Source organism: Anser cygnoides, chromosome 6 (assembly GCF_040182565.1).
Source record: "Anser cygnoides isolate HZ-2024a breed goose chromosome 6, Taihu_goose_T2T_genome, whole genome shotgun sequence".
NCBI classification, from domain to species: Eukaryota; Metazoa; Chordata; class Aves; order Anseriformes; family Anatidae; genus Anser; species Anser cygnoides.
The window spans coordinates 6070767-6096897 of record NC_089878.1 but is presented as its reverse complement, the minus strand read 5'-3'; the positions used below and the strand labels follow the sequence as shown (position 1 = coordinate 6096897).

Sequence of the window (26131 nt, the reverse complement as noted above, 5' to 3'; positions counted from 1 at the left end):
AGTCTAGAAATTAAGATAAAAGTGCAATTGTTCATAGACAAGCATACATTTGTCTGCCACCATAAATCCAACAGGGTTCCACCTAAATCTGAAGCTTGGAAAGAGCTCATCTCCATTTGAAAACTTTCAGGCTACTTTCTACACTCTGCAAGAGCTGACATAATCTGGCATTATGTTCCTAAATTATATGGTGTCTTGCAAGAAATGCATCCTCAACTGTGCATTTCTAAGGTTTCTAACATTCCGGAAGACTCTGCTTTGGTTTATTTTCTAGAATTTCCAAAAAATAGACCGTTCTCACGTTCCCTGCAGCCCAACTACTTGGCACTCCTCATGCAAGAAAAAAAGAGCATGAGACAAAGTGTAACTAATATATTCCAACAACCAGCCACATTCCTTATTACTGCATTAAAAGGACAGCCAGCAGCCAGAACTTGCTCATTAACCCTGCAGTTAGACAGCTGATTGTGTGTGCTAATAAGCCATAAGGAAGACCAAATACGCTGGCCTGCTGCCCTACCACTGATGGCTGTGAAGGACGGAATAAAGCACAGAGTAAAAGTTTGAAAACTCTGAATTCCTCCTGTTTACCTTCACTTGGGCCTTCCCTTCATGAGATGATTGTTTTAATTAATTTATCGTGTACTATGCCTACCTTTAATTTTTCTCGCTTGCTTCAATGTCCCACAGCCTTTAAAGCCTCAGCGGCTGGATCACACCTCCCCGCGAGGTCTGAGCCACACCAAGAGCAGGAGGCATCCAAGGAAGGTGTGATGTGGACACGCTGGCTCAGACAAAGCCATCCCCCTCCATGGCTGGCAGGGGAGGAGAAGGCAAATGACCAGGATGCCAATGCGTTTCACCCACTGAGAGGCGTGCTAGAATTGCTGCAAAAACCCTTCACACAGGGCTGAGCACAGCTAACTCTGGGGGAAGGTCTGGGCTGTGCTCAGCTGCGTTTCATACACTGAGGTGAGCAGTCCGTGCAGTAAGTGCACATGCACATCTATAAACACTCTTGCTTATCTTCCCTGCAGATTAAAGTACGTAACCAGAAAACTTCCTCCCCCATTTTGGCTGGAATTAGTCTATTGTTTCTAAGAGGTTATGGTCTCCTACATATAAAATATGGGCTTAATAGCAGTCATCTTTGGCAAAAGGTGTCCTATCCAGTTGTGTTTTAGATTCATAACAGCTAACTTTTCGTAAAAGTAAACGAGATCTTCATCAGCACAGCATTAACTGTATTTCAGCTGCATGACATTAGCCACGTCTTCTATTACCAGCATCAAATTGTTCCTTCTTTTTGTTTAGTTCTAGTTTTCCATTTCAGATTGTGTTATTGGTAACCAAGCCTTAATTAATTGCACATGTGTTTCCACAGTTCCCAAGAAAGGCTAACATCAGCATTATATGTATCAGCACCATGTAAACATTTTCCAAATCCTATCTTTGCTCGGACATCCTCCTCCCACAAAACATCTTTGTACTCACACAAAAAAACACACACAAAAAAACTAATAAATTTATGTTTACTCAACTTCAAGAGTACTAAGTATCACCATATTCACTGATGCAAAAACATCAAAGGGGATGCTCCTTTTTAGCATTATCAAGCAGTCTGAACTTCGTTTATTGTCCCAGATTGTAGAAAACAACTCAATTGTAAATCAAAGGGAGCTTGGGCATTTTGTTGTAAAATGCATTCAAGGTGCTGAGAACAGAAAAAGCTCAGTGATGAGTCCTGACGTGCAACTGGCCGTGTGTTTACTGTCACGTTCTGGCAGGTCCAGCTACTCACAGTCAATTTTCCTCAAACTGAAAGCCTGACATTTCAGATGCACTATTTATATAAGGGAAATCTTGTGGTTTTACTTTCTGCTTGATATACCTCCTGGCACAGCTGAGCTTGGGATTCCCAAGTCCCCGTGCCTGCTCCTGCTTTCTGCTTTCCTGCTCCAGATGTCCACCTCGTAGCCTGGGTCCTCTGGGTCCTGACCTTGTGTGCCCACAACCACATTTTCACTGGGTCCCCCGGACCAACGCATCCCTGGCTGCCTTCTCAGAAACCACAGTGCCCTCCTCTGGGCCACCCTTCTCATTTCTCTAGGGCTTGTACAGCCTTCTACAGGTTCACCGTTTAGCCTCTGAATGTTGATTTCACACATGCAAATATGAGTGGGCTTACTGTTTTTGTTCTTTAGTTGCAACATCATTAATAGTTGTTTAGTTCTCTAACTTTTTTTTAACTAAAATTAAAATTTCAGGTGAAATACGAGGAACTTTGGGGCATTTATACAGCTTAAAATATTACTCTAAATTCATTACTAACTTGAATCACTCTGTAAATTATCCTTCAAAAACCAAAAGGCAGGGTTGCAAGAGACCATAATAAAGTCTGACTATTACTTCAAGTGCGAAAAAGCCACAAAAACCCACACAAACTGAAGAGAAACTTAGCACGAGTACACATTCCTAAATAAATCAGCCTTGGTTCAATCACTTAATGTAGGGCACAGTGATGTTTTAGACACGACACTAGTCAAGACCTCTAAGCGAGGCTAGCAGGTCCAACACAGGACACACAGGAGATCCATACTCTTCTGGACTATCAGCTGAAGGCTGGGCAGGATGCATCACAGCTTCTCTAACAGCACCAGAGGCTTACACATGCAGTGCGTACCCATACAGTGCCCCTGTGACTGAGACAGTTGGAGATATCCTTCCCTACAGTAATTTATCTCAGTGTCCATGGTCCTAGTTTACCTAAAGTGGGTAAAGGCCCCAGATAAATTTACATATTCATGCTATTAAATTGCACAGGAAGCCTACTGATATTTGCTTTCTGCATCCCCCAAATACGCTGATGAGAATGAAACTCATTTGCCCCTTATTACACATCTATTGAATGGCTCTAAAAGTCAAAAGAATTAAAATCAGGTAAAACCACCATAAATAGATAACCAAATAGTGTTTGAATAACCACTTTGACCCAGATAGCGGCAGTTCCTTTGTGGTTGTATTTAACCAACTCTCACTTTATTCGCAATAGCTGGGGTTTTGTCTCGACCTACAGAAAATGTTTTTTCCAAGGAGTGCAAATGTATGGCTGCATCAAACCAGCTGCCACGTGGTTTCGCTAGCAGGTTTGGTCATGCTGTTGCATTCAGGAACTGCTGGCACTAGTATGCAAGCTTCATGCTACTTTTCAATAACCTATGCACAGGGCTGGATGGTTTTTAATGCTCATAGAACAACTCATGTTTTGGTTTGACTCTGCTCCAGTTTCAGCTTGCACGTCTGGCTTGACAAAACCCTGATGGCTGAATTCAGATAGAACTATTAGGTAATCCTCTAGCATTAAAATTACTTAGAGCCTTGGTTTACTCTTTATTTTAATGTTCCTAATACAGCAAAATACAATTTACCAGCCATGTAGCTTGCATAATTAACATAAACTTTTTGCTGCAAACTTTAATGAAGTTGGAAATATTTTGCTGATATGGAAGGGGAAGGGCTGAGGTTGTTAGCTAACTCTAAAGAACTTAAAACCTCTGATGCAGCATCGCACGTGATGGAATCAGACAATTAGCAGATACAGTGCCTGGAAAAAAAATAAAAATACTAACAATACTCAAAAATCCCTTTTGAATTATATTTTTCCCACTGATTTCTTTTTCTGTTCATTGAATGTATTCAGATAAGACAGACTGTGTGCTAAGTTTACTATACAATCTCTTCCTCAGGGGATTAGGATACTTACCTTCACCTTACATAAATTAGATACTATACATACATTATGTATACACTCTGAAGCATTTCAAATGCGTAAATACAGTTTGAGTATGCTCTAATTTAGAGTTATGATTGATATTCTGCAAGTGTTATTTGTGAAACTCATCATTTAAGATCTTTTCCTACTGTATTGTAAAACAGTAATATTTTAAGACGGCATAAATTTTATATAAAATATTTTAAAGACAATTAATTCCATTATTAAATGGAATTTAGTTATTAAATGCCTTGAAGTTTCAAAAAACCCTAGGTTATATAACATTACTTTGTTCCTATTTTACAGTGGAGGAATGTGGAATATTTGAAAGTTGCCTCTTGTTTCTGGTTGTTCAGCTGGAAAGACTTCCTTTATTGTTGTTTTCTAATGAAATGATGTACAACTACCACTCAACCTGAAGTAAAAAGGGCAAATAAATTGCTCCTTTCAAATTCAGGCCTAAAAATCTCCCAATTTAGAACGCTGAAATCTTTACCTCTTTGAAATAGTAGGCCTATTCATCTCGAGACCCTCTGAGGACAGCTACTCATCAAGTACATTCCTCCTTTTCTTTCTTTCAGCTGGCCAATGAAACATCCAACCAGAGGTCACTTTTCAGAAATTTGACCTTAGCCTGCACTTAGTTGGAAGATGACCTGTGCTTTTTTTGGTGGTTTGGTTTTGTTTGTTGTGTTTATTTATTTATTTATTTATTTTGGTTGGTTGGGGTTCTCTCTCTTTTTTTTTTTTTGTTAGTTTGTTTGATTTTTATTTTTTTTTAAGTTACATTCTGTTTAACACCTAGGTTGAGTAAATGAATACTTTTATAAAACCAAAAAGCATTTTTCAGTGTCAGGCTGAAATCTACTGGTTTGCTCATTTTACTTGCTTCTCAATAGCAGCACTGATTTTGGTGTTAATATTATTTCAGTATGTTTTGCCAAACTGTATATAGTGAGAAGTCACTCAACTCTGCTCCCTGTAAATAAATTTGTTCTCAGAATTTGCCAAGGGTGATTCTACATTTCATCTGTCTCCCTGTTCACATCTTAAAAATGTCCAAGGGAAGTGGGCTGACTCCCTTCTGATTTTGAAGTGAAGTGAGTCCATCTGAGATAGCAAGCTGAATAGAGCCCACTGCCAAGCCTCAGAAAGTCTTCCCTACTCCACTGGAGATGCAGGAAGCAAAGCAAGGGCACTGCAAATAATATGACCAAAAGACCAAGTTTATTTTCATGTTTTATACAAATTGCAACTACAGCATCTGGCCATTTTATAATCTCCCCTTTTTCTTTCTAGCTTTTATCTCACAAACTTTGCTTCATGACACTTTTACTACAAATTTATAAAGTAGATGGAATTATCCATAAAAAGAGTAACTACACCGCAGGAATGAATAACAGCAAATTAAATTTGCTGGGTACATTTTGTTACACACATTTTAAAATGTTTTAGAGATGTAAGCAATACATCTATCACAAACACAACTGCATCACAATCAACATTAACATCAGTAGTAGTGGAAGAACTCAACCTAGCACCTGCCTTTTCATCCACTGGAAAAAAAAATCCATCAGCTCTTTTCTACAACCCTCCACAAGTAACTGCTTTTTTTCCCCCACCTTTACTAATAAGTAACCAACCCACACTCTTCATAACCACAAGTGTCTGTAACACACCACACCATGCTTTATCACACTCAATGAACCAAAGCTGAAACTGCTAGAAGACAACTGCTGAGCAAATGTACTACTTCACCTGATTTCTTCTCGTGAGCTGGCACTGTCATTAACAAGTCCCAGTAAAGAAGTGCAGTCCCCAGTTTCTTGAACCTTGTCTTTTCTTGCAAGTGGTCCTTTTACAAGGACATGTCATCCTTTGGCATGTTTGTTGCAGTTAAAAAAGAAAAAAAAAAAGAGAAAAAAAAGTTTCTTGTCTCAAAGCTGCTTAGATGTAGTGTTGGTGGATACCACTGTTTCCATCCTGACACACATACTCCACAGCTAGTTTTGTATACTCACTATCCATCTGTTTTTAACAGATCTTACTCTTTAACAATACATACCAAGTTTTGCTTATTTGTTCTACTCTATAAACTTCTGTCTGATTATCACTACTTCCCTCCATATCTGTAAGAGAAATGGGAATTCCACATTCAAGCTTGGTCAGCATAGTCATGAAAAGGGAAATCAACTCCTACTTGCTTGCACTGCCTTGACCCTAACCAAAGATCACTTACAATGGGAAAAGCGTATTTTTTTTTTTTAATAAAACATTTACTTTGAGTCTCCAGCAACACAAGCCAGAACCTGCTGTCTTTTTACTTATACCATGGTGACAAACATCCCTAAACATAGAAATGTTTGTAAGAGCCACTCTGTATATTCAGAGTTAGAAGTCTGTTCTACATTCTCATGTTTCTAGCATTTGAATCGTCTCACATGTCTTACTTGATACCTTGGCATCTCATCAGTTTCAGTAGGTATCCTCTCAGCTTCGATGTACCAACTATATGAGACTTCTTTAACCCATAGCTATATAAATAAACATCACAGACCACAAAGATTAACACTGTTTCCTGCCACTCCATTCTGGCTACAACATATTTTGATTTCACTTATTTCCAGATGCAACTCAAGATTTCTAATGCAACTGAAGAAAATGCTCATCAGGATGGAATTTTAGAAGGCTTTTGTCAGTGGCTTCATCTATGTCTTCATCCTTCTATTTTCCCAAACTATTCCAGCCTTTTTCAGTTATGTTTATCAACTGGAGAAAAACTGAAAAGTTATTTGGAGAAAGAAAAATCACATCTCATCTCATTATGGTAATCCATTAACTGCAAAGTAGGGCATGTCATTAACTTTGTTTATGTACATTTGCTTGGATATTTTTCTTGTGTAATACAAGGTAATTACAAAATACAAGGTAAATACAGAACAAATTGCATTCAACCACATTACTTAGTTTTCTGTTAATTCTAGATAACATTAAAGACATAGAAATTGAAAATCTTAAGAATAAATAAGAAAATTAATATCTAAGCTTTAATGGAAATATGTACTGATTTAGAACAAGACTGAAAGGAAAGTATACTTCTGGTTGGTTTGTTGGTTTTTGTTCATTTGAGCACCCAGCCTGTGGTCCTGCTATGTGCGGAGCCAGCAGAACAACAAATATCTCCTTCCAACATGGGACTTGACTCTTCCTCTGCTCCAGTTTCATGACTTGTGAATTCACTGGCCCTGCATCCTTTCCCCCCCAATCTACATAAATGCCAGCTCAAGTCAACAACGCTGGAAACATCCATGACAGTGCTCCAGTAAGGACACTCATCTTCATGGCTTTAGGGGACAGACAATACAGAGTTTATGGCAGGGCTGGGGCTTATTTCATTGCTTGGAGGAATACTTGGACATAGAAACCACTTGGAATTTTCCCAATAGTTTTTTTTTTTTTTTTTTTTTTTTTTTTTTTTTTTAAGTCCACTGAAGTTAAATTCCTTATTTTTTCAAAACAAATGAAATTCTTTTTATGCTATCTTCTGCCTCTTGTTTAGAGACACAGTAATTTGACCACAAGAGAAAGAACCTTTTAGGCATAAATTATTCCTAAATGTTCCCATAAAAGTTGGGAAAAGAAAGAAATATCGACATCACACTATGCCAACATTCACAAATGTCTTCCGCTTCTTCTTAAATGATACTCCCTAATATTCATTCATCAACATAATATGCTTTTTTTACTTTTACTTTTGTTTCACATATGCATACAAAAATTCCTTCATATGTTCTTCACAGCTTCAATACGTCCCCTCCCCTACTCTATTAAGAAGTGCCACGTAGCAATCAAATAATTTCTATACTTCCAGGCAATGACATGATCTCAAGAAGTGAAAATAAATACGATTATTACCAATTAGCTTGTATGCACCTTAATCTTATCAGCTGTTTTACTGCCTGACAAAGTACAGGAAAGGACTACATGGGTCTTTACAGATGTAAATCATTTGCTTGATTTTATTCATTTTACTGGAACGTAAGCTTGATGATATCCCAAATGCTTTATTTCAGTAGTAAAACCTTTCAGTCTGGAGCAGACAAACTAGCTTCCTGTAGCTATTTTTAGGCAGTAGTATTATCACTTTTACTAGTAGCATCAGAATCTGTTTTATGGTAACACCTCGAGCCTCAGAATCAGGCTTGGTCCTTTCTCAAAAAGTTTACTGTGGCACCAGTAGAAATACTAGGTAATCTCCTGCAGATTGGGAATTCATACACTGCAACCCACCTGTTTCACTGCCTGTAGTCTTCACCATTGACACAAACATCACAGGGCTCTAAACCCACCTGTTTCCATACACAAGGTTAAACAATGTCTGAAGAGCATCATTGGAACTGGGTCTAGGTTCTCACCTGAGCAGAAGGAAAAGGTCCCTCTCACTTTCTGCATCTAGGACATGAAGAAGTGTGAAATGTGGCAACAACATCCCAATAACCGAGTGAAGAGGCACTACTCCCAGGCTTTGTTCACATATTTCAGGGCCATGCCGGGTCAGCGCCAAGTGAGGTGCAAACAATGAATCATAACATTTTTATTTGTTGCTTTTCCTGTGTAAAAATTCATGCATTATAGGAGTTCCCTGTATCACCAAATTACAGCCTGAAGGTTAGGGAATATTTCCAAATTTACTGATGTATTCTATATGCAAAAGGTAAGCATTAGTAAGGATAATATTTTCATTGCATGATTGCTTAACATGGTTAGCAATAGCTACACATACCTGCACGAACAGAGCAGCACCACACTAGAAACCCTCCAGATGGTTAGCGTATACAGTGTGATTTTACAGACAATAGAGGGGGAAAAAAGCACAAAACCAAACACCCAATCACCCGATCTCTGGATAACGTTGCAGATCTTTGGCTTGTGTAAGTTATTCCACCGAAGTAATGGCACCACTGTGATTTACACGAGCCTTTTTCCCCCGTCAAGGCAATAAGATCAGGAGACAACTCCTCTCCATCTTGTTCCAATCTCTCTGATTAATGTGTTCTGAGAGTCACAGTTTTATATCTCCACCAACCCTAGCATGCCAGTAGCCAACAATCTCTGGGTTAATCTAGTGCCAAGAATAACATTACTGTATTTTCTCTTAGAAAATAAAACAGAGAAAAGAGTAGTCTAGAAAGAGCTAGGGAGATGAAACCAGGAGTGGATTTAGATACCATACCACTCTCTCCCCGACATTAATAATCTATCATTCTTCCCAAATATATTAAAACTGTACCATCAGATTTAAATATGGTCTTTGACAAAAATTTCATTACCATAAAATTTCTAGCAAGAGACACTGGCAGAGAATGGAAGTTTAAAATAAATTTTCATAAACAAACTGAGAAAATCCTAAATTTCCAGTTTAATTCTGATCTTAAAAAGTTAAATGTAGCCTCTTCCCTTGTACTTTGCATAGGTGAATGAAAGCAGACCCTGCGTTTTCTAGGTTCCTAATGCTAGCAATGCTGGGAGAAGGTTTTGTGCTAATGCCCTGTCTCTCAGAGAGTGCAGAGCCATGCCTGCAGCGTGCATCGATGACCCCTCGCAACCCAGTTCTGGGTCAGGGACAGAACTTTCTGACCATTTCAGTGTGCTCAGTCCTGGGGGTTTGGTTCCAATCCTGAACGTGGGGCTCGAAGGCGGTGGCTGCAGGCAGCCCGCAGCTGAGCAGCGCCGGCGTGCTGACGTGGAGGAGGCACTCTGCTCCGGGACTGAGTGGGTCCAGATGCTTCTTCTCTCTTTAGAAAGGAAATTATAGTCTGCACAAGAGGAGCTTGGCACAGCCAGCCTTCTAAGCTAGGAAATTTCATGATCTGTTGGAATATATTAACATGTACATTTTCAACTCCAGCAGAGACAGAGCTTGTTTCTGGAACAAATGTTTGATAGGGGCTGAGTTGCAGGGCCTAAGGGAACATGAGGGGTTGGATGATTTCATTTCCCCTAAGCTAAGGCAGTTGGCAAATGTGGTTTGCTGCTTTTTTGCTTTTATTGTTATGAATTGTGTGGATAATTGATGGCAGGTTGCCTAGGATAGGCCTCCTTCATGGAAGCTGACATAAATAATCAGTGGCTTGCCTTTATTTCAGTTGTTCTGTGCAGATTTCAGAAATAACAACGACCCATGGAACACGGTGAAGTACCAGCCCAGAAAACTGGAGCAGGCTCATGGAGGTCACCCTCGAGTCAGTTCCTACTCCTGGCTCTCAGCACCAGCTCCAGACACTACCCCTTCAGGTGAAAGGGATTTCAACTTCCAAGCAACTTGCCTAAGACCATTCCCAAGCCCTGAACTTACAGTACATACTGCAGACCAGAGGTAAAATAAATAAAAAGTGAACATTCTGAGAGCTGCATTTAAAAAATAATAATAATAAAATAAAATCAATCCTCATTTTCTCAGCCAAAATTCTCCAAGCTCAAATAAACCCATTAATATTGCATTCAAATAAAACATTTACCCTCCCGGTTATACACCAGATCTGCACAGGTGTGTGTCTCACAAGCTATTTGGATTCCTACAGCACAAAAAGTGTTTCTACTGTTGGCAAATTATGTAAGGTAAGGTTGGTATCTAGGTGCCAACTTGTACAAGGATCAAGCACAGTTAAGTTTCCACTTCATAACCAGTTTATTTTAGCTATGAAAATAAAAACCGACTGTTTGAAACATTCATTTGAAATTTATCATGTTGTTTATGTTAATCTATCAAGGATAACAAGAAAAAAAAAAAAGTCAATTTAAAACTTTTCCAGTGCAGAAATCAAATCAGAACCACCATTGGGACAGGCGATTGACAATCAGTTTTCTAATTGTTTCACAAATGGGAACTGGTACGTGTTCAATAAACCAGTTCTCCTTTTTTTTTTTCCTCTCAAAGTAACAGGAACACCTGAAATGAAAATCATTTTTGGAGTGAATTGGAAATCAAGCACTGGGTTTTGCCAGCTTGAAGCAGTGCTGGGAGGCAGCACCCAGACTGAGCTGAGGACACGCAGGGCACGAGGAAGGAGCAAAGGAGCCGGAGCACTGTGGTCACTGCTCATCAGGCTGGGAGCAAGAAGGGGCATATAAGAAGGGTGAAAGGTAACATCTTGGTAAAATAAAAGTGAATTCCATGCCCAAAATATGTTTCCCACCCTAAGGAGGAGGCAGATCTGCAGTGAATCTAACCAGCCATTCCCGAGTCCAAATCCTGCTCAGCTGCCCTCAGTAAATGTCAGACTGCCAGAGTGAAATTCCCTCCACCACCCCCTCATTCAATACTGCAAAAAGCCAACCTCCCAGCAGAGCTGATACCAATGTTGCATTTCTTTTATGGTATAGCACCCGGGAAGGCACAGCAGAGGACATAACTATACATTTCCCATAAAATGCTATGTAATTTCAACTTAACAGCACTGCAAGCTCTACAAAATCCCTCTGTGAAGTACATTCTCTATGTGCACCTCATTGTTATGGTTGGCTGGATTTATGTAATTATGTACAGTTTGAGGTCAGTATGGAAAACAGGACTCATCCTTTACCGGCGAGCTCACTCCAAAAAGAACATACCCTGAGGAGCCCAGGGATCAGGCACTGCGGCAGAAGAGCCAACTGGTAAGGTACAAAGGCTGTGATTGCTTCATTCAGAACACAATTCCTCTTCAGAATATCTTAAGGGCAATAAATTAAATCCCAGATGCACATCTGGTAATAAACAATGAAAGAACAGAATAGCATCCATATAAATCATCTCTCTGTTAACAAAAGCATCTTCTTCCAAATACGACAGAATACACCAGCCGGTGCGACAGTCTTTTGCACAACATCCTCGTGCAACTGAGCTAAACAATTAAATATAAAGCAGGTGTCTAGAGCTCCCTGTGAAACACCCTTACACAGAAGGTGGACATTACATGAATAAATCTTTGAAAGCAACATCTGGGTATCCGAGTATCTGGAGGGAATATTCAGGAGCAGCATACAGTTGGAAATAGATGCCTAAACCCTCTGTGCTCCCATTTCCCCACCTATTAACAGTGCAGCATCCTTAACACGTGAAGAAACTGCATACATTTGTGTATGCAGAACGTTTTGAAAGGAGATGACATTTTACAATGATGTAGCTCTACAATGTTTTCAAGAAAGCAATCCAGAAATAAAACCCATTTTAAAGTCCATAAAATACAGGAATATTGAAGTATGGTTAGTGGGGCACTTTAACAGATCTTGAGAAACCTCTCTCCAGCTATTTCCTGCTCTAAATCTCTGTTGCTGGTTGGTGAAGAACAAAAATTTTATTGCTGCCCTGAAATCTTTGTATGTAATTGCACAGATCAGAAGCACTTGTAACACTGACTCAGGGTGTATTGCAGAGGCAGCAGACTGTGCTCCAAAACTTGCTTTAGAAATTAATGTAACTGGTACGCACTGGTACAGAAATTAAAACATTGCCTTAGTGTGAAGACAATTCCATTTCCAAAACCAAAGCTGTCTGGTAGGAGGCTCCTACTTGTTTCCCACAAGATGAGGAGAGGAGAGAAGAAAAAGAGGGGAAAAAAATAAGAAAAATAGTATAACAGAGGAAGGAAGCATTTTGAGGACTCACTTTGTGTTTCTTGGTGGGTAGTATGTCTATATGCATGGGTAATGGCTAAATCTGCAATTTCTCCCAGCCCCAAATCCATTTCTGGGTTACCAAAATGTGTAGCAGAGCTATATGTCATGAATGACACGTGCCTACATCACCCTTAGGAACAGGGGATATGTTAAGTCCAGTAAGACTTGAAAGAAACATTTCAGATGTCTGACAAGATTGTGCTGTACTGCACAAGAAATATTCGCTATACAATATACATCCCTGCCCATGGCAGGGCTTGGAACTAGATGATCTTTAGGGTCCCTTCCCTAAAGGGAAGCTTTCACAAGCAGCTTTTCCTGCATGAGCTCAGAAATCGTTCACCAAATCCCCATCCTATTTGTACCAGATGACTCGGGGCTAGTGGGGCGCAGACCTTTCACCCTCAGAAACAAATACTAGGAGAACCTGACCGAAGCAAACAGCTCTAGCCTTAAACTGAAGTTTGTTATGTATCAGAAGGACTCAGAATGCTTAGCTATTTGCCTTGCCTGACTATAACACAATGTCCTGGAGCTAGCTCTGCCATTTGAATAAACAGTTATAAGTCAATACTGTCTGCAAACTTAGGAGCATCAGTGTCCTGGTATTTACATTACATTGTGAACTGCTTTACACTGTATAAACAAATGACTTAGAAAATTCTACGTCCTCCTAACTTCAGGGAGGAATTTCAGTCTTTCAGCCTTCACAAGGGAGAAGACTTGAAATTAAAAAAAAATAATAAAATTAAAAAAAAAAAGAGCAAACAAGAAGAGTGAATTTAAACACCTTATAAAGAAATAAAATCCAATTCAGGAAAAACCACTCTGATTTTTATTTTCTTTGAGACCAGAAGAATAAGCTGGTAGTTGCAACAAACAGCCACTGGAGACCAGTTTTTGTAAAAGTATACCCCTTTAGCTAAATCAGCTGCAAATCTTGTGGTTGTATAGTAAACAACTGGAAGTTTGAACATGGACCGCTCCCCTAACCCTAACCAAAATCAATTTATTTTGTTATGCTGGGAGATAACAAGGATACGTTAAACCCATACCATTTTTATTCTGGGAGTGTGGCAACTCTGGGTGAACAAGAGAAGGGACTTTATGCAGGGGCTCAAGATAGGCAATATTTACATTCTAATTCATTATTTCAACCATTTGATCAAGCTGTAAACTCGTGGATCTTAAGATTATCCCAGCTAACTTGAATATCAGCTGGTGGCTAGTAAGTCCAGCCAACATACCATCCAACAGCACATGCTTTCACTTCAGCTTGCCATCTTTCAGCCCACAAAGCTGTTTTATCTCACAAGAAGTGCTATATTTTCGACTATTTTGAAACAAGTTTAAACATTTAACCTATTGGATAAGCGTAACGAAAATCTGAAATAATTAAAGTCCTCATTCATTACGGTATTTAGGCAAACACAGCTAACTACAAGTCACGTCATTGTAAGAAAAAAGGCTATTCATGCACTTTAAGTTGGATTCTAAAGCACTCCACTGAATGGGAGGTTTAAATCACCAAACATTTACTTTCTGTGTTCATTACGTTCAAACACAAACAAAATACGCTGCCTATCTTGCACAGTGCCTGTAAAACAGACAAATTCCATCCTACAGGGGTTTCCTAGGAAACCGGGGAAGGCTCGAAGAAACAGAGAACAGCTGGAGGGGGAAAAAAAATTAAAGTATTGAGTTCTTCATATCCTCAATTGTAAAACCATGAGAAAGATATCACCAATAAAAATTAGAGCAGTACAATTCGCAGTGGTTGGCCCTGGAATCTTTCATAAGGACAAATATGCATAGCCTGAAGAGATCAAGACTTAACTCTTCTCTCCCTGCCACCCAAAAAGCTAAATAAATTGAAATGTGCATGATTTGGTGCAATGTGGTAAGGCTGCAAAGCCTGTCTACTAAAAGGAAGACAAACCTGATAAAGAGGTGTATGTACTGAAACCTTACAGCAAGCAACAATTTCTGTGGCTCACCGTCTAGAGATTTCTCTGCACAGGGGCCAGATTCCATTTCTGAAGTCAGCTAGCTATTCAAAATGAAAATCCATGCAATTCAACAAAAATATTATTAGCATGATGACTCAGTACATATATTACAGTAGTTCCCCAAGGCTTTATCAGAGATCAAGGGTGCTTTGTGTTCAGCAGCACTGCACAAACGTGTAGGAAGGTCCTGCACTTTACAGTAACAAGATAAAATCAGATTACACCATAACGACTCATCTCAGCATCCGGGTTTAGATAAAACTTTCTCTCACTACAGCAAAAGTTGCAACCAGAAAAATGAAAATCAGGTAAAGAACAACCTGTCCCTGATTTCTGAAGTAGACTTGTGGCACTGTCATTAGTATAATTTTAATAACCAGTGCTGTCATAGCAGCCATACTGTTCTGTTGGCTCTCCCTTCCCCACACGGCTCCATTTTCCATGTTCTGCTTTCTTTGTCGCCAGGCTCAATGTCTCTTACATCAGGTTCTTTGCTTCCTTTCTTCCTTTGTTGCCAATGCATGTTCCAGTGTTTTCTGACTCTTGCCAAAACAAGCATTTAAACATCTGGAAATCCTCCTCCATTACCTTCTCCAGTGAGATGCGTTTGCCTTGCAATGTAGTTCCCATACAGTGGGAACGTCTGATGTCTAGAGACATCACCATATATATAAATGCACTATATATATATATTTAAAATGTACTATATATATAATGAACTATGTATTACACTAGTCTAAAATTTAACACACTGTAAATTACTAGCACATATGAATTCATGTGAAAAATTTAAGCATTTATACCCATAGCTTTACTGTCCAAAATGTTTCTGATTTGAAAGAGTTCTAAATTAAAGATATTTAAAATAAATACAAAAGATGATGTTATATTACATGCAGACTTGATTTCTTTTCTAGTACATGCAATTTGAAATTAAAATATTTTTTCCACTAAGACTTCCCCTCAACAAAGAGTTGGATAAACTAAAGGGGATTTCAGATGCAAAACTGGGAGCCTTTTCTGTGATCTGCCTATAATAATGACATCAAAGTACCATGATTTGAATACTGGGCCTATGAAAATCCTCACGTCTTCAGAAGTTGTTGCCACATGCATTCCTCTTCACTGCTCAGACAATTCAAGCTGTTTTTAAAGGTTCGATTTTAATAAAATACAGGATTGCTAACAAATCTTATGCTATGTCTCATTAGAGGCTATATATGCTTAATGCGCCAGTTTGGTCCTGTACACCTTTCACCAAAGGCGTTATTTTAATAGCTCACATTGCTGGGGAAACACTGTGAAGGCATATATATGAGCTTTTCACATGAAAAACTCTTCCATGTTCCCCATCAGTTAGCATTAAGAAAAAAATATTTATCTTTACCTGGGGTTGGTAGCTGAATGATGAGCGAAAGCCTCTCCATCTTTCCCTCATGCTTTTCTGCCTAACACGAAACGCGTGATGAGAAGGCTGTTTTCTCTACTAGATCCTACTATCTGACAAAGAATTGCATCCTTGGTTTTACCCTCCTCTGATCACACAGCATAATGCAAACTCTGCTTTTTGTTTGGTTTTAGTTTTTTGAATCACCAGTCCAGCCTACACTTTTCTAAGATAATTCTGTTCTTTGATTTACCCATATTTTTGCACAGATGGCGAGTATCTCATTCCTCGTTCTCATCTGTGAAATTCATTCATATCCTGCTTCTTTCCTGACCAAGATGACTACAGAACACCATCTGTAAAACCACAAGGTATCATCCACAATGGAGATACATTACTGCTAATCTTGTACCTATAATTAACGGTCCCACCGCTCAAAACAGCAACATTCAAGCCAATACTGGCTTTAAGATTTCAGGAGACACAAGCACCAACTGCTTTATTAGCAGTGAAATGCTTTTACATAACACTGCATAAAGCCATCAAACAGCAGTCTTTTGAAATTATCTGGAGAGAGGGAAAAAATAATAATAAAAAAAAAACTCTACAACATCTTTCCCCTGTAACAGCCATGTACGTTGTAATTCCACACTACACACCATGAATGAGTCTAGGGGACAGAGATGCTGCAGCACCAGCTTTGAGTTTGAACCCCAAAATATTTTGGAAAGATTTGTTTGTATCTCCAAAAACTTGAAGTCTAATAGATTTTCAATCTTCCTGATGAATTTTCCAAACCTCCAATAAGTGGCCTTTCCCTGTAGAAATAATATGTGGCAGCTCCAGAAGGTACTACTCAGCTAGCACCAGCAGCCCTGCTGTCAGGCAGTGTTGAGGCAGGACAACCCCAGAACCGCTCTGTGCTTTGCCAGCCGGAGCCCTCAGGGGTTAATCTCCATTGCAGCTGATTTCCTTGACAGGTTTCTGGTCACAGGCACCACCGAAATGCTCTCCTGTTTTTGACCTTAGCTTCCTTAAGCTGATGGCTTAATGTGAGATTTCTATCGCCAGTGAGATTTCAGTTATTCCAACAATGTACCATGGGACGCCGTTACCCAACCACTGAACACGGGAAGTATTTGGAGAACCCAAGGCACTGCAGCAACCACTTTGAGCTAAGTAGAAAATGCAACAAAAGTAATTATCACAGGACAGCAGTCACTGTGCCGTTACATCACGTTCTCATTACATCAAAAAATTGGTGAAACCCTGTAAAGAAAATGTTTGTGCAAAGCTGAATGGAAAACAGGCAAGCAAGCAAGCACAGCTTGCATTTACTGATTCTGTTTTTTACCCTAAATATTTTTCCTTGTCCTGTTGTGATATTTAACAAGACAGTAGACATGATAATTTAGACTGGAGAGTGATTAAAAATCAAAAAACAAATCAGGATCATCCATGATCTTCTGGAAGAAGGACTGCTTTAAAGCAGTCCCAGCCCAGCCTCTGAAGGAACCTGAATAATACAGCTATCCAGGGACAGGTGGCACAAGTTCCTCCCAAATGAGGAGCAATTTCTTCCTGGCCAAGCCAGTATTTTCATGGTCATTTTAGAGTGCAATATTAATCTTGGAGCAACTGGGCCAAGACACAGGCTCACAGCGATTCCTTTGACCTCCCTTAATCCCTCCCTTCCTACACTATGCTGCCATTGTGCCTTTAATATTTCACTTCAGGTCCTCAGCTTGCTGAAGGCTGCTGGCAAGGATTTGGTGACCAAAGAGTGTTTGGTGAAGACACTGCATTGACCTTCTCGATCAGACATCTACTGAACAGCAGGGAGCAAGCCTGAATGAAACAGCTTACTCTTGCGTTCCTACTCTCAATGAGTTCATGTCCAAACCTCTGAGTTCCTGCCAGCAGCATCAGAGTTGCTGTTTGTGTTTCTATTCAGCCATATTATCCCAAGAACAGGCACACAGAGATTCACATTAATTCCTTTGTCCGCCCATGCTACCTTTATGTAGTCCAAAGGCTATAAATGAAAACCGGCGAAGGCAAAAAATGCTGTGGAAGTTTTTCCCCTATAAAAACAGCCCCATCATATCATCCTCCCAACTGTAGTATTTACGCAAAGCTGCAGAAAACCACAAGCTCTCCAAAACTCCAGTCAACCTTCAACTGGCAGCAGCATGGCCAAGCAACAACCTTAGCCTGGCTCTCCGGAGACGAGACCTTTCTTTGGCAGCTAATAAAACCAGAATCTCAAGGGCCTGCATGAATAGAGGCTTCGTGTACAAGAGCACCGCACTGCTGGCCCTCTGACAATCATCCTTAGTCGTGGTGCTTACATAACACATGACCTTTCCACAGCAAAGGCGGGTGCGATAGCAGAGTAAAGAAATTGTTCCTCACTGCAACAATAAAAGACAGCACAGCAGGCTGCGAAAAATTGGTGCTGCTGGTGAGGAAAGATAATTGTAAGCAACTGTTTAGATACTTTAATTACCACAGCATCCAAAGCTCCCCGTGTGCTACTATTTTCATAACCATAAAGCAGCCTATGAAACAAGAATTTTGATGTATAAATCCAATGGCAGCCAAGCTCTGCCCTGCTCATGCTTCGCACCCAAGCGTATGGCGAGGCAGAGCGTGCTACATGGTGCTTCCAGCAGATGGGAACCACAAGCAGACCAAGGTGTGTCGCAGCTCAGGGCACGTCCAGTGGCCAAACACCTCACTAATATAAGAACCCTAAGTGCAAAAAGTTATTATCTGTTTCTATCAAGAGTGGCTGCACTTCCCAATCTCTGATATATAAGCATTAAAGAGAGTCACAGAATATTCCATATTTGTGTTTTCCATAAAGAATGAACTCCTAATATTGACACAAAATATATTCAGAATCATCAACATATCCCTTGGTCTGTAGTAAGGATGCTTTATAGCATCATGGCATCAAAAGACTACCACTAACACAAGCAACAGGGGGTTAGATTTGCCGCTGCTCGCAACTATTTTCCTTCATCTGCAGAGGTTTTTAATGTTCATTAGCAATTATTCAAAAATTAAAATATGCAAAAGGCTTTGGAAGCAAGAGGGCCCAAGTGCCCTTGCTTGCAGTCAGTAATAAGGAGGTCTAAACATGTGGGCCTTTTTAAACTATTAACTTGGAAAATGTCCCAAATTTGCTGAATTGTTGATAGGAGTTTTAGAAATGTGTCAGTTCCAGGACACACGAGGTATGCTGGAGTTCCTGGAAGGGAAGGCACCACAACGTAGGATTTCTTATTTGAAACAATGCAACATGAATTTTACAGTAGGCAATTTCAAGTAATAATGGATAACTTAAAACAAAAATTGCCTATCACTTTCTCTTTCTCTGGTAGCTCAATAACTGCACTAACTCTTCAAGTTTCTCTGAATTTAAGTCAGAAAAACCATAAATCATCTAAAAATAATGTCAAAAACTGTGGAGAAAAGGTATAATTTATATAGACACAATGCATGGATTACATCAGCTATATAACCAGTACACAGCGTCACCCATACTGTACCCATCACCCTCAGAACATTATGTATCTTATCAGCTACTTTTCTGCAGCTTGAAAACATCTGATTTCTTCAATAACTGAAGAACATTTATTTTATACTACTGAAAACCACGGTTTTCCTCCTTCCTTTCTCACTACGCTTTGAATTAATGCATTACACCTTCCAGTTCAAATAACACCCGGCCTCTTGCATGTGACGCTCTCGCCAAGGATTGAGAAGGGCACTTCAGCAAGGTGCGTCTGCTGCGCTTTGAGGGTTTGGGCAGCGAGCACAAGTCTTTCCTCATGCTTTGAATGTTCAAACTCCAAGAAGCCTTTGTCAAAAACTGAAATTCCAAGTTAATCTGATTAATTCATTTTACACTAAAGGTTACTTGTTTTTGCCCTATGCGTTAGACTGAGGATAGGTTCTTTTGTCTATAAAATAAGTTAAAGTCTTTTCTCTGATCCAATTGGATTCTCGATTGGATCAGCACTTTGATTTATTCTTTCTAATCAAATTTTTCTCAAAAAGTCTTCTATCTTCAGGACCTTATACACGAAAATGAGCAGGGTCACAAAGACAAACATGGGTAAAACAACCAGTGTACATATAAGGACAGATCACGTGCCTCCAGCTGGAATTTCGGCTATTTTTTATTAGTACTTCATTATTTTTTGGCTCTGAGTTCATTGCCTTTCTCTGTATATGGAAAAATAGTTGCACGCAGGCCATGAACATCTGCTCTGTTTTTTTTAAAGGATTGTAGCATTGCATAAAGGTTTGCCTTCAGAATAACTGCTTCCCCACACGTACACGCAAGTATCCCTGTGTTTCTTTTCTCACAAAACACTGAAAACCAAGTCATCTAGTGAGTTGGCCAGCTCTACTTCTAATCACAGACAAAGCATATAACTTCCAGCTAACCTAAAGAGAAACCTGGCTAAATACTACTTAAACACCAGGTACTGCTCTTAAGCAAAGTTTCCATCGGCACATTTATAATAAATTGAGATTGAAAATATTTTTTCAGAAAATTTCTAAAAAGTTAACATAAATCAAAAAAAAAAAAAAAACTTAGTTTTATGTTAATTCACAGTATTGTTAAAGAGAACCAATCCTGCAGTGTTTCACATGAACAAATGGACCCGTTGGAATGCTATCGTATTGAAACTAATTGCAACGATGAAAAGACTTCACCAAGAAATAAACTGCACATGTGCCAAAATGTGAATGAGAGAAAAAAAATGATCACTCTGGTTTCTAGGGCAATAATCTACATTTGTAAACACCGAGGGGAGGAGAAAAAAAAAAAAAAAAAGAAGCCTGCACAACAACCATCATACACAATTACTCCTCAACCACAATGCATCTTCTGAAAAAGTCAAGCTGATGTGGATGGCTTATGAGTACCTCAGTTGTATGGATTCCATAATTTTTGAGCAAGCGTCCACTCAGTCTGAGTAGGAAGAAACTTCTTCGGGATTCTTCTGGAGGAAATTTCTCCTTCCCACACTGTTACAGGCAGTTGAGCCAACCACAGATATTCAGAAGTCATGAGTCAGTCCCCAAGAACTGTGAGTTTGTTTTTTTGTTTTGTTTTGTTTTTAATAAATAATAGATTCTCATTTTCTGCTTGTTCAGAGCCATAATCACTTTTGGTTTTGAGTGATTTACAATGATTAGACCCCCAAACACTGATACAGGTACACACACACACACACACACACACACACACACACACGCTTTCTCTCACTCAAAGCAGAGGCACACATTTAAGCAAATGATCTTAGGATCTAGAACTCTGGGAAAAAAAAAAAACAAGTATCTTGAGATCCTCACTTATATTGTGAGAGCTAGCAAGACTGAGATGTTTTTCCTCCTTTCCATCTCATTCTCCTTAGGAGCTCTCAGCCAGGTTGAAAGATTCAGGAAAACAAGAGGAGCATCTGGTACGGATGCTCAGTAATTTCCCCCTCATAGCTACAGTGCACTTCTTGCCATCATATTCCCAGCACCTGTCACAAAGAGGAGGCTGTACAACATTTTAACCTCTTTTCTCCCTGAAGATAATGCCTCTGTGATCAGGGACATGTTGATGGACATTTTAATAGCCCCAACTCAATCAGCTCAGCTGCTTCTGTCTCCATTACTGCCAGATCTTTCTCCTCTCTCCTTTGGTTTCCAAAGTGAAAGACCTGTCAAATTCAAAGAGGGCAGAGAGGATCATGAATTCAGAGGGGATGACCCTAATTTGTTTGTTCTTGTTCACACAGTGGAACAAGGGAAATTAGTTCAGATACTTTTAATCAGTGCTAGGGGGCTCACACTGATCTCAGCTGACATAAGGCTGACACTGCCAGAGCGGGACAGGGAAGAATAAACCAACACAAAATTATCAGACAAAGGTGTGATGCAGAAACCGGTGAGAACCTAATGGCAAATATAGGTCTGCAGTGAGAAATATGGGAGATTGTGGCACTGGACGACCACCACTGCCATGCCCAAACGGGCTCTGCACAGACAGATCCTCTTGAAGGAGGTAATTCCCACAGCTGCAGCTCTCACCCAAGTTACCGAGAGACCTTCCACTCAAAGTGTGTTTCTAGCTTTCTTAAATAACTATGTTGAAGAAAGCAATCACATTTATAAGTCCAAATGGGTGGGAAAGCATGCACTACTTCTGCTAGTGCTTTCCTCTATACTGAGCACTAAGGGAAGAGGAAAGACGACACTGTGTGTGGAAATCTCTCCAGCAGAGCTTCCAAGTAAGCACTGCTTACATATCACAAGTTCAGCTATCTTCTGGGCACTTATTCCATCTCTGAACCTGTCCATGCCCCTACAAAGAACATAAAAGGCATTTGTAGAGCTGCCTTTATTCCTATGTAACTCTTTAATGGACACACTTAGCTAGGCTCAAAAAACAAATTTTCCTCTATTAGGCTTGAAAGTGTCTGTTTTTCACATCCTGATGTGCATTTTAAGTGTGTGTACTATACTGCACTGTCAGCCAAGTGCTCTTGAGCAAAAGAGATCAACCTGCAATGGTTCCAAGAGAAAAAAAATAATAATAATATAGAAGCTGGCATTACTTAAAAGCACAGCAATGATAACCACCAAAAAAAAAAAAATGTTAAACAGTATGTCTGGTTTAAAGAAGCATTACAGCCTTTTTATTATATATGTATATATTTACCTGCTTTATTATTTTGACTTATTTACCAATACATGGATGTCACTCTCACAGTCCTAAACTCTGTCAGATACTTCTGTAAAACTTATTGCTTGCTTTCACTGTGGTTGACATAACCAGTTTCTAAATCGTTCTCATTTTTTCCACCATTGGCATGAAAAATGACTGCTGCACCAGTTTTACATACTTTCTGAAAGTCTGAGAGGTTTTTTTTTTTCCTCATTTACACTTCCAAAAGCACCTTACTTATTTCAGAGGTATCTGGGGAAACTTGTTTAACATGGCACCTACATTCAAGTGACACTTGACCAACTGAATGGGGAGAAATGAAGCAGCAGCCAACACAAAATCACTTGCAGTCCAACACGATGTACACTGCTCTTGGACCTCTGCACAACTTGGTACTGAAACCAAGACAAACGAAGGGCAAAAACCTCCCCATTTGGCAGCGTTTTTGGGCTTCAGTCAGAAACTCCATCAGGACTGAAAACCCCTTGTTTATACTCTTAAACCAGACCAATATGTAGGATGTGCTCCCTTCTTCCTCGCTGTGCACCACCCCTCACAGTACAAAATTGCTCTGTTTTCTCTTTGTGTTTTTATTTTCAATATATTGAGCATATGAGAAGCAACTTCCTTGTACGTATGGTAGACAAAAGCTATTACATTCCCAAACAGGAAGATGAATAAGTGAAATAAGTGCAAACAGATGTCACTAATTTATTACAACGTATTTTGCTCTCTGGCTTACCACGTACATCTTGGTTTCCTCAGCCATCAGCATATGGGAAGTACATCCCAGAAGGTGTTGCTACACTACTGGCTCATCCCGTAATTTCCATAATAGCAACAAACTAAGAAGTGAGACGTAATAACTTAACCCAACAGACATCCCACATAAGATTTGCCTTAAAATAATAATAATAATAATAATAATAAAAGAAAAAACAGTAAAAGGTATGATTTTTGCTAAACAGATACCAAAAAACTGAAGTCAATATTTTCACAAGTGTTTTCTCTGGCATTTTATGTATCTGAAAAATCCACAGTATGCGTCTCCCTTTATGGCGAGTATATGAATTATACTCCAAAGACTATACAAAGTGCCCCCTCTATGGGACTTCTCACACAGCTGTGTGCAGTCAGGAGAGTCCCGCTTTGCTCCGTAGAACAAAATTTGCAGAACCGTAGCTGTTTTATTCACCCAATTTGAATCCTCCTCACTTGTGCAATGCAGCGTTTAGCTACAAGGAAAACAAAACTCTTGAAAATATTCAAGAAAATAATTACAAACTGTGCTGTATGGCAACATGCTGGTCCTTTGGCTTCTTTTCTGAATAACGTCCAACAACGTTATGCACAAGAAGCCCAGAAAGTGCACGCAGGAGTACAATAGCTACAGAATACCCTACAACCAGGCTTCTCACATTTCGGGAAACCGACATACAGCACGACGTCCAGAGTGATGAAAGCACTGAAAGGCTGCTAGGAACTCTCCCAGCCATCACCCGGTGCCCTGCAGGCACCGAAATGCTGCGAAGTAAGAGCAGATATAAAAGAGCCTGCGAGCCTTCAGGTTGCACGGGTCAGGTAGGCAGCTGGCCAGCCCTGCCGCTTTCAGCCAGGTCGCGTGGAGCCGCCGCTGGTCGGATGAGCAAGGCAGAGGGTGGGAAAGCACGACGGCAGGGAAGGCTGTGTTCCATCACAGCCTGTCACTGGGGATTAAACAGCCTCTGCAGCCGGGGCTGGAGGGGGAAGGAGACGGAGAAGGGGAGAGAGGAGGAGGAAAAGAACCACAAAAGAAAGGGGGAAAAGGGAAAATGACATTTTGGTGTTTCTCTAAAACAAAGAACGTAAGAAAGCAGAGGTCGCTCGGCGCAAAAAGGCTCCACCCTGCGCGGCTCCGTGTTTACTTCTCCCAGCTCCGACTGCCCCGGCTGCTCTCCAGCCCCGCAGCCTCCTTCAGCCTCATCCCTAAGCGCTTTCTTTTGTTGTAAACTTTCCAGCCCTGCGTGCTGCTCATGCCAGGCAGCGGGGTTTACTGCCGGGTGCTCCACAGCTGCTTTTTGCTTTCCATCGGTCCTCCCTCCCCTTTGTCCGCAGGACTGTGCGCAGAGAGCTGGGAACTCTGCAAAACTCCAACTTTTAAAATCCCCCGTCTTCTGCTTAGGTTCCCAAAGCACAAGCCTTGCAGCCCGATCCTCAGCGTATAAAGCCACAAATCTTGTTACTCTCGTACCCCAGAAGTTTTCCATTTTGCTTATTAACCAAATCACACAATAAGCACGCTGCATACAAAGAGAAGAGGAGGAAAAAAAGGAGAGAGAAACTCACCAGCGTCATATTCTTCCTCTTCTTGTGCTTTTATGGTTACAAATCGCCCTAATAAAGCAGCAAGGATGAAAAAAGTTCTTGTTTGTACCCAGATTGCCATCATGCCTAGATATTAGACATGTATCCTCCTGGGCAGCAAAAAGCAGGGAAACGTAAGGTTATTTTAGCACCATGAAGCCAGCTGGGGAATCTCTCTGTCTTTCAGCATCAGTCCCAGGACAAAGTCTGCGAGCCCTTTTTTTCAGCACCAGCTCCAGCACGGTCTGCAAACACTCTTTTCAGGGGATGCAGCTTTAAATAGGAAGAATGCTGCCTCCACTTCTCTTCCTGCCCCTTTTCGGCTTGTTCAGGCTCATAATCATCCACTCCCTGCCAAGCAAGACTCTGATTGATGGTAAATAACCGAATCAGAGCAGGCTTCACTCTTCCTTGAACTTTTCTCTTTGCAAGTACACTTGTGGGATATTTTCGTGCTGCTGTGCAGCGCGTATGCCGTGTCAGAACAATTTAATAGGAAAGCAAAGCATAATTCGGTACGAAGCTGTCAGGGGGAGAAAGCTTTGCTTTTAATGCACGCACGCTTCCCGGGAATGGAGGGCATAGCCCCACTCGGAGCTGCTTCACTTACTGGGAACTTGATCCCTTCCAGCGTGCTGAGAGGAGGGTTTCCTCCCCTCCCCTCTCCTGGTACCTGCTCCTGCCTGGCCCTGGCTGCCCTGCCCAACACGACTCCAGACCCCTGAGAGGGGCCAGGAGCCACCAGAGCAGCGCAGTGCGGGACCCTGCAAACCGCCTCCTTTCCCCCGTGCTGGACTCTGTGCAATCCGTCCTCAGGTGCTCACCGTGCTCTGTATTTACAGTCCCACCAGCTGGGAAGACTATTGCCAGCCTCTGGGAGATGCTCGACATTTCTACATCATAATGACAATCCAAGTTAACTAAATCATCTGCTTTTCTCCTCATCTCTACAGCCCCGGTCCCTGACAGCTGCAAATCTACCTAACCCCAGCCTCGTGCTTAGCCCTTAACAATGCACCGTCATTAGCATTCCAGCGTGGGCACTAAATAAATCTCTTTTTTGTGGATCACTTGCAACCAGGAGGAGTAGGATACTAGAGTTTTTTCTTCCCACCGCACCGATGGTCTGTGAAAAGGCAGCTCAGTCTCTAATCCCCTCCTCTCTTAAGACTGGGGCTGCCTGTACCTGCTGCAGGGAGAGGCAGATCCATCTGCTGGAAGGT

The 26131-nt window shown here is 40.6% G+C and overlaps 1 protein-coding gene across 1 annotated transcript in view; it reads right to left on the bottom strand.

The window, feature by feature from the left end:
* The window catches only part of COL5A2 (collagen type V alpha 2 chain), a 116999-nt gene extending 91659 nt beyond the window's left edge, over positions 1-25340 (bottom strand). The window contains exon 1 of the mRNA XM_048058465.2: positions 24891-25340. Coding sequence (XP_047914422.1) covers positions 24891-24993 — 103 coding nt within the window. The 5' untranslated portion in view covers positions 24994-25340. The remainder of the gene's footprint in view (positions 1-24890) is intronic.
* Between the last annotated feature and the right edge of the window lie 791 nt (positions 25341-26131).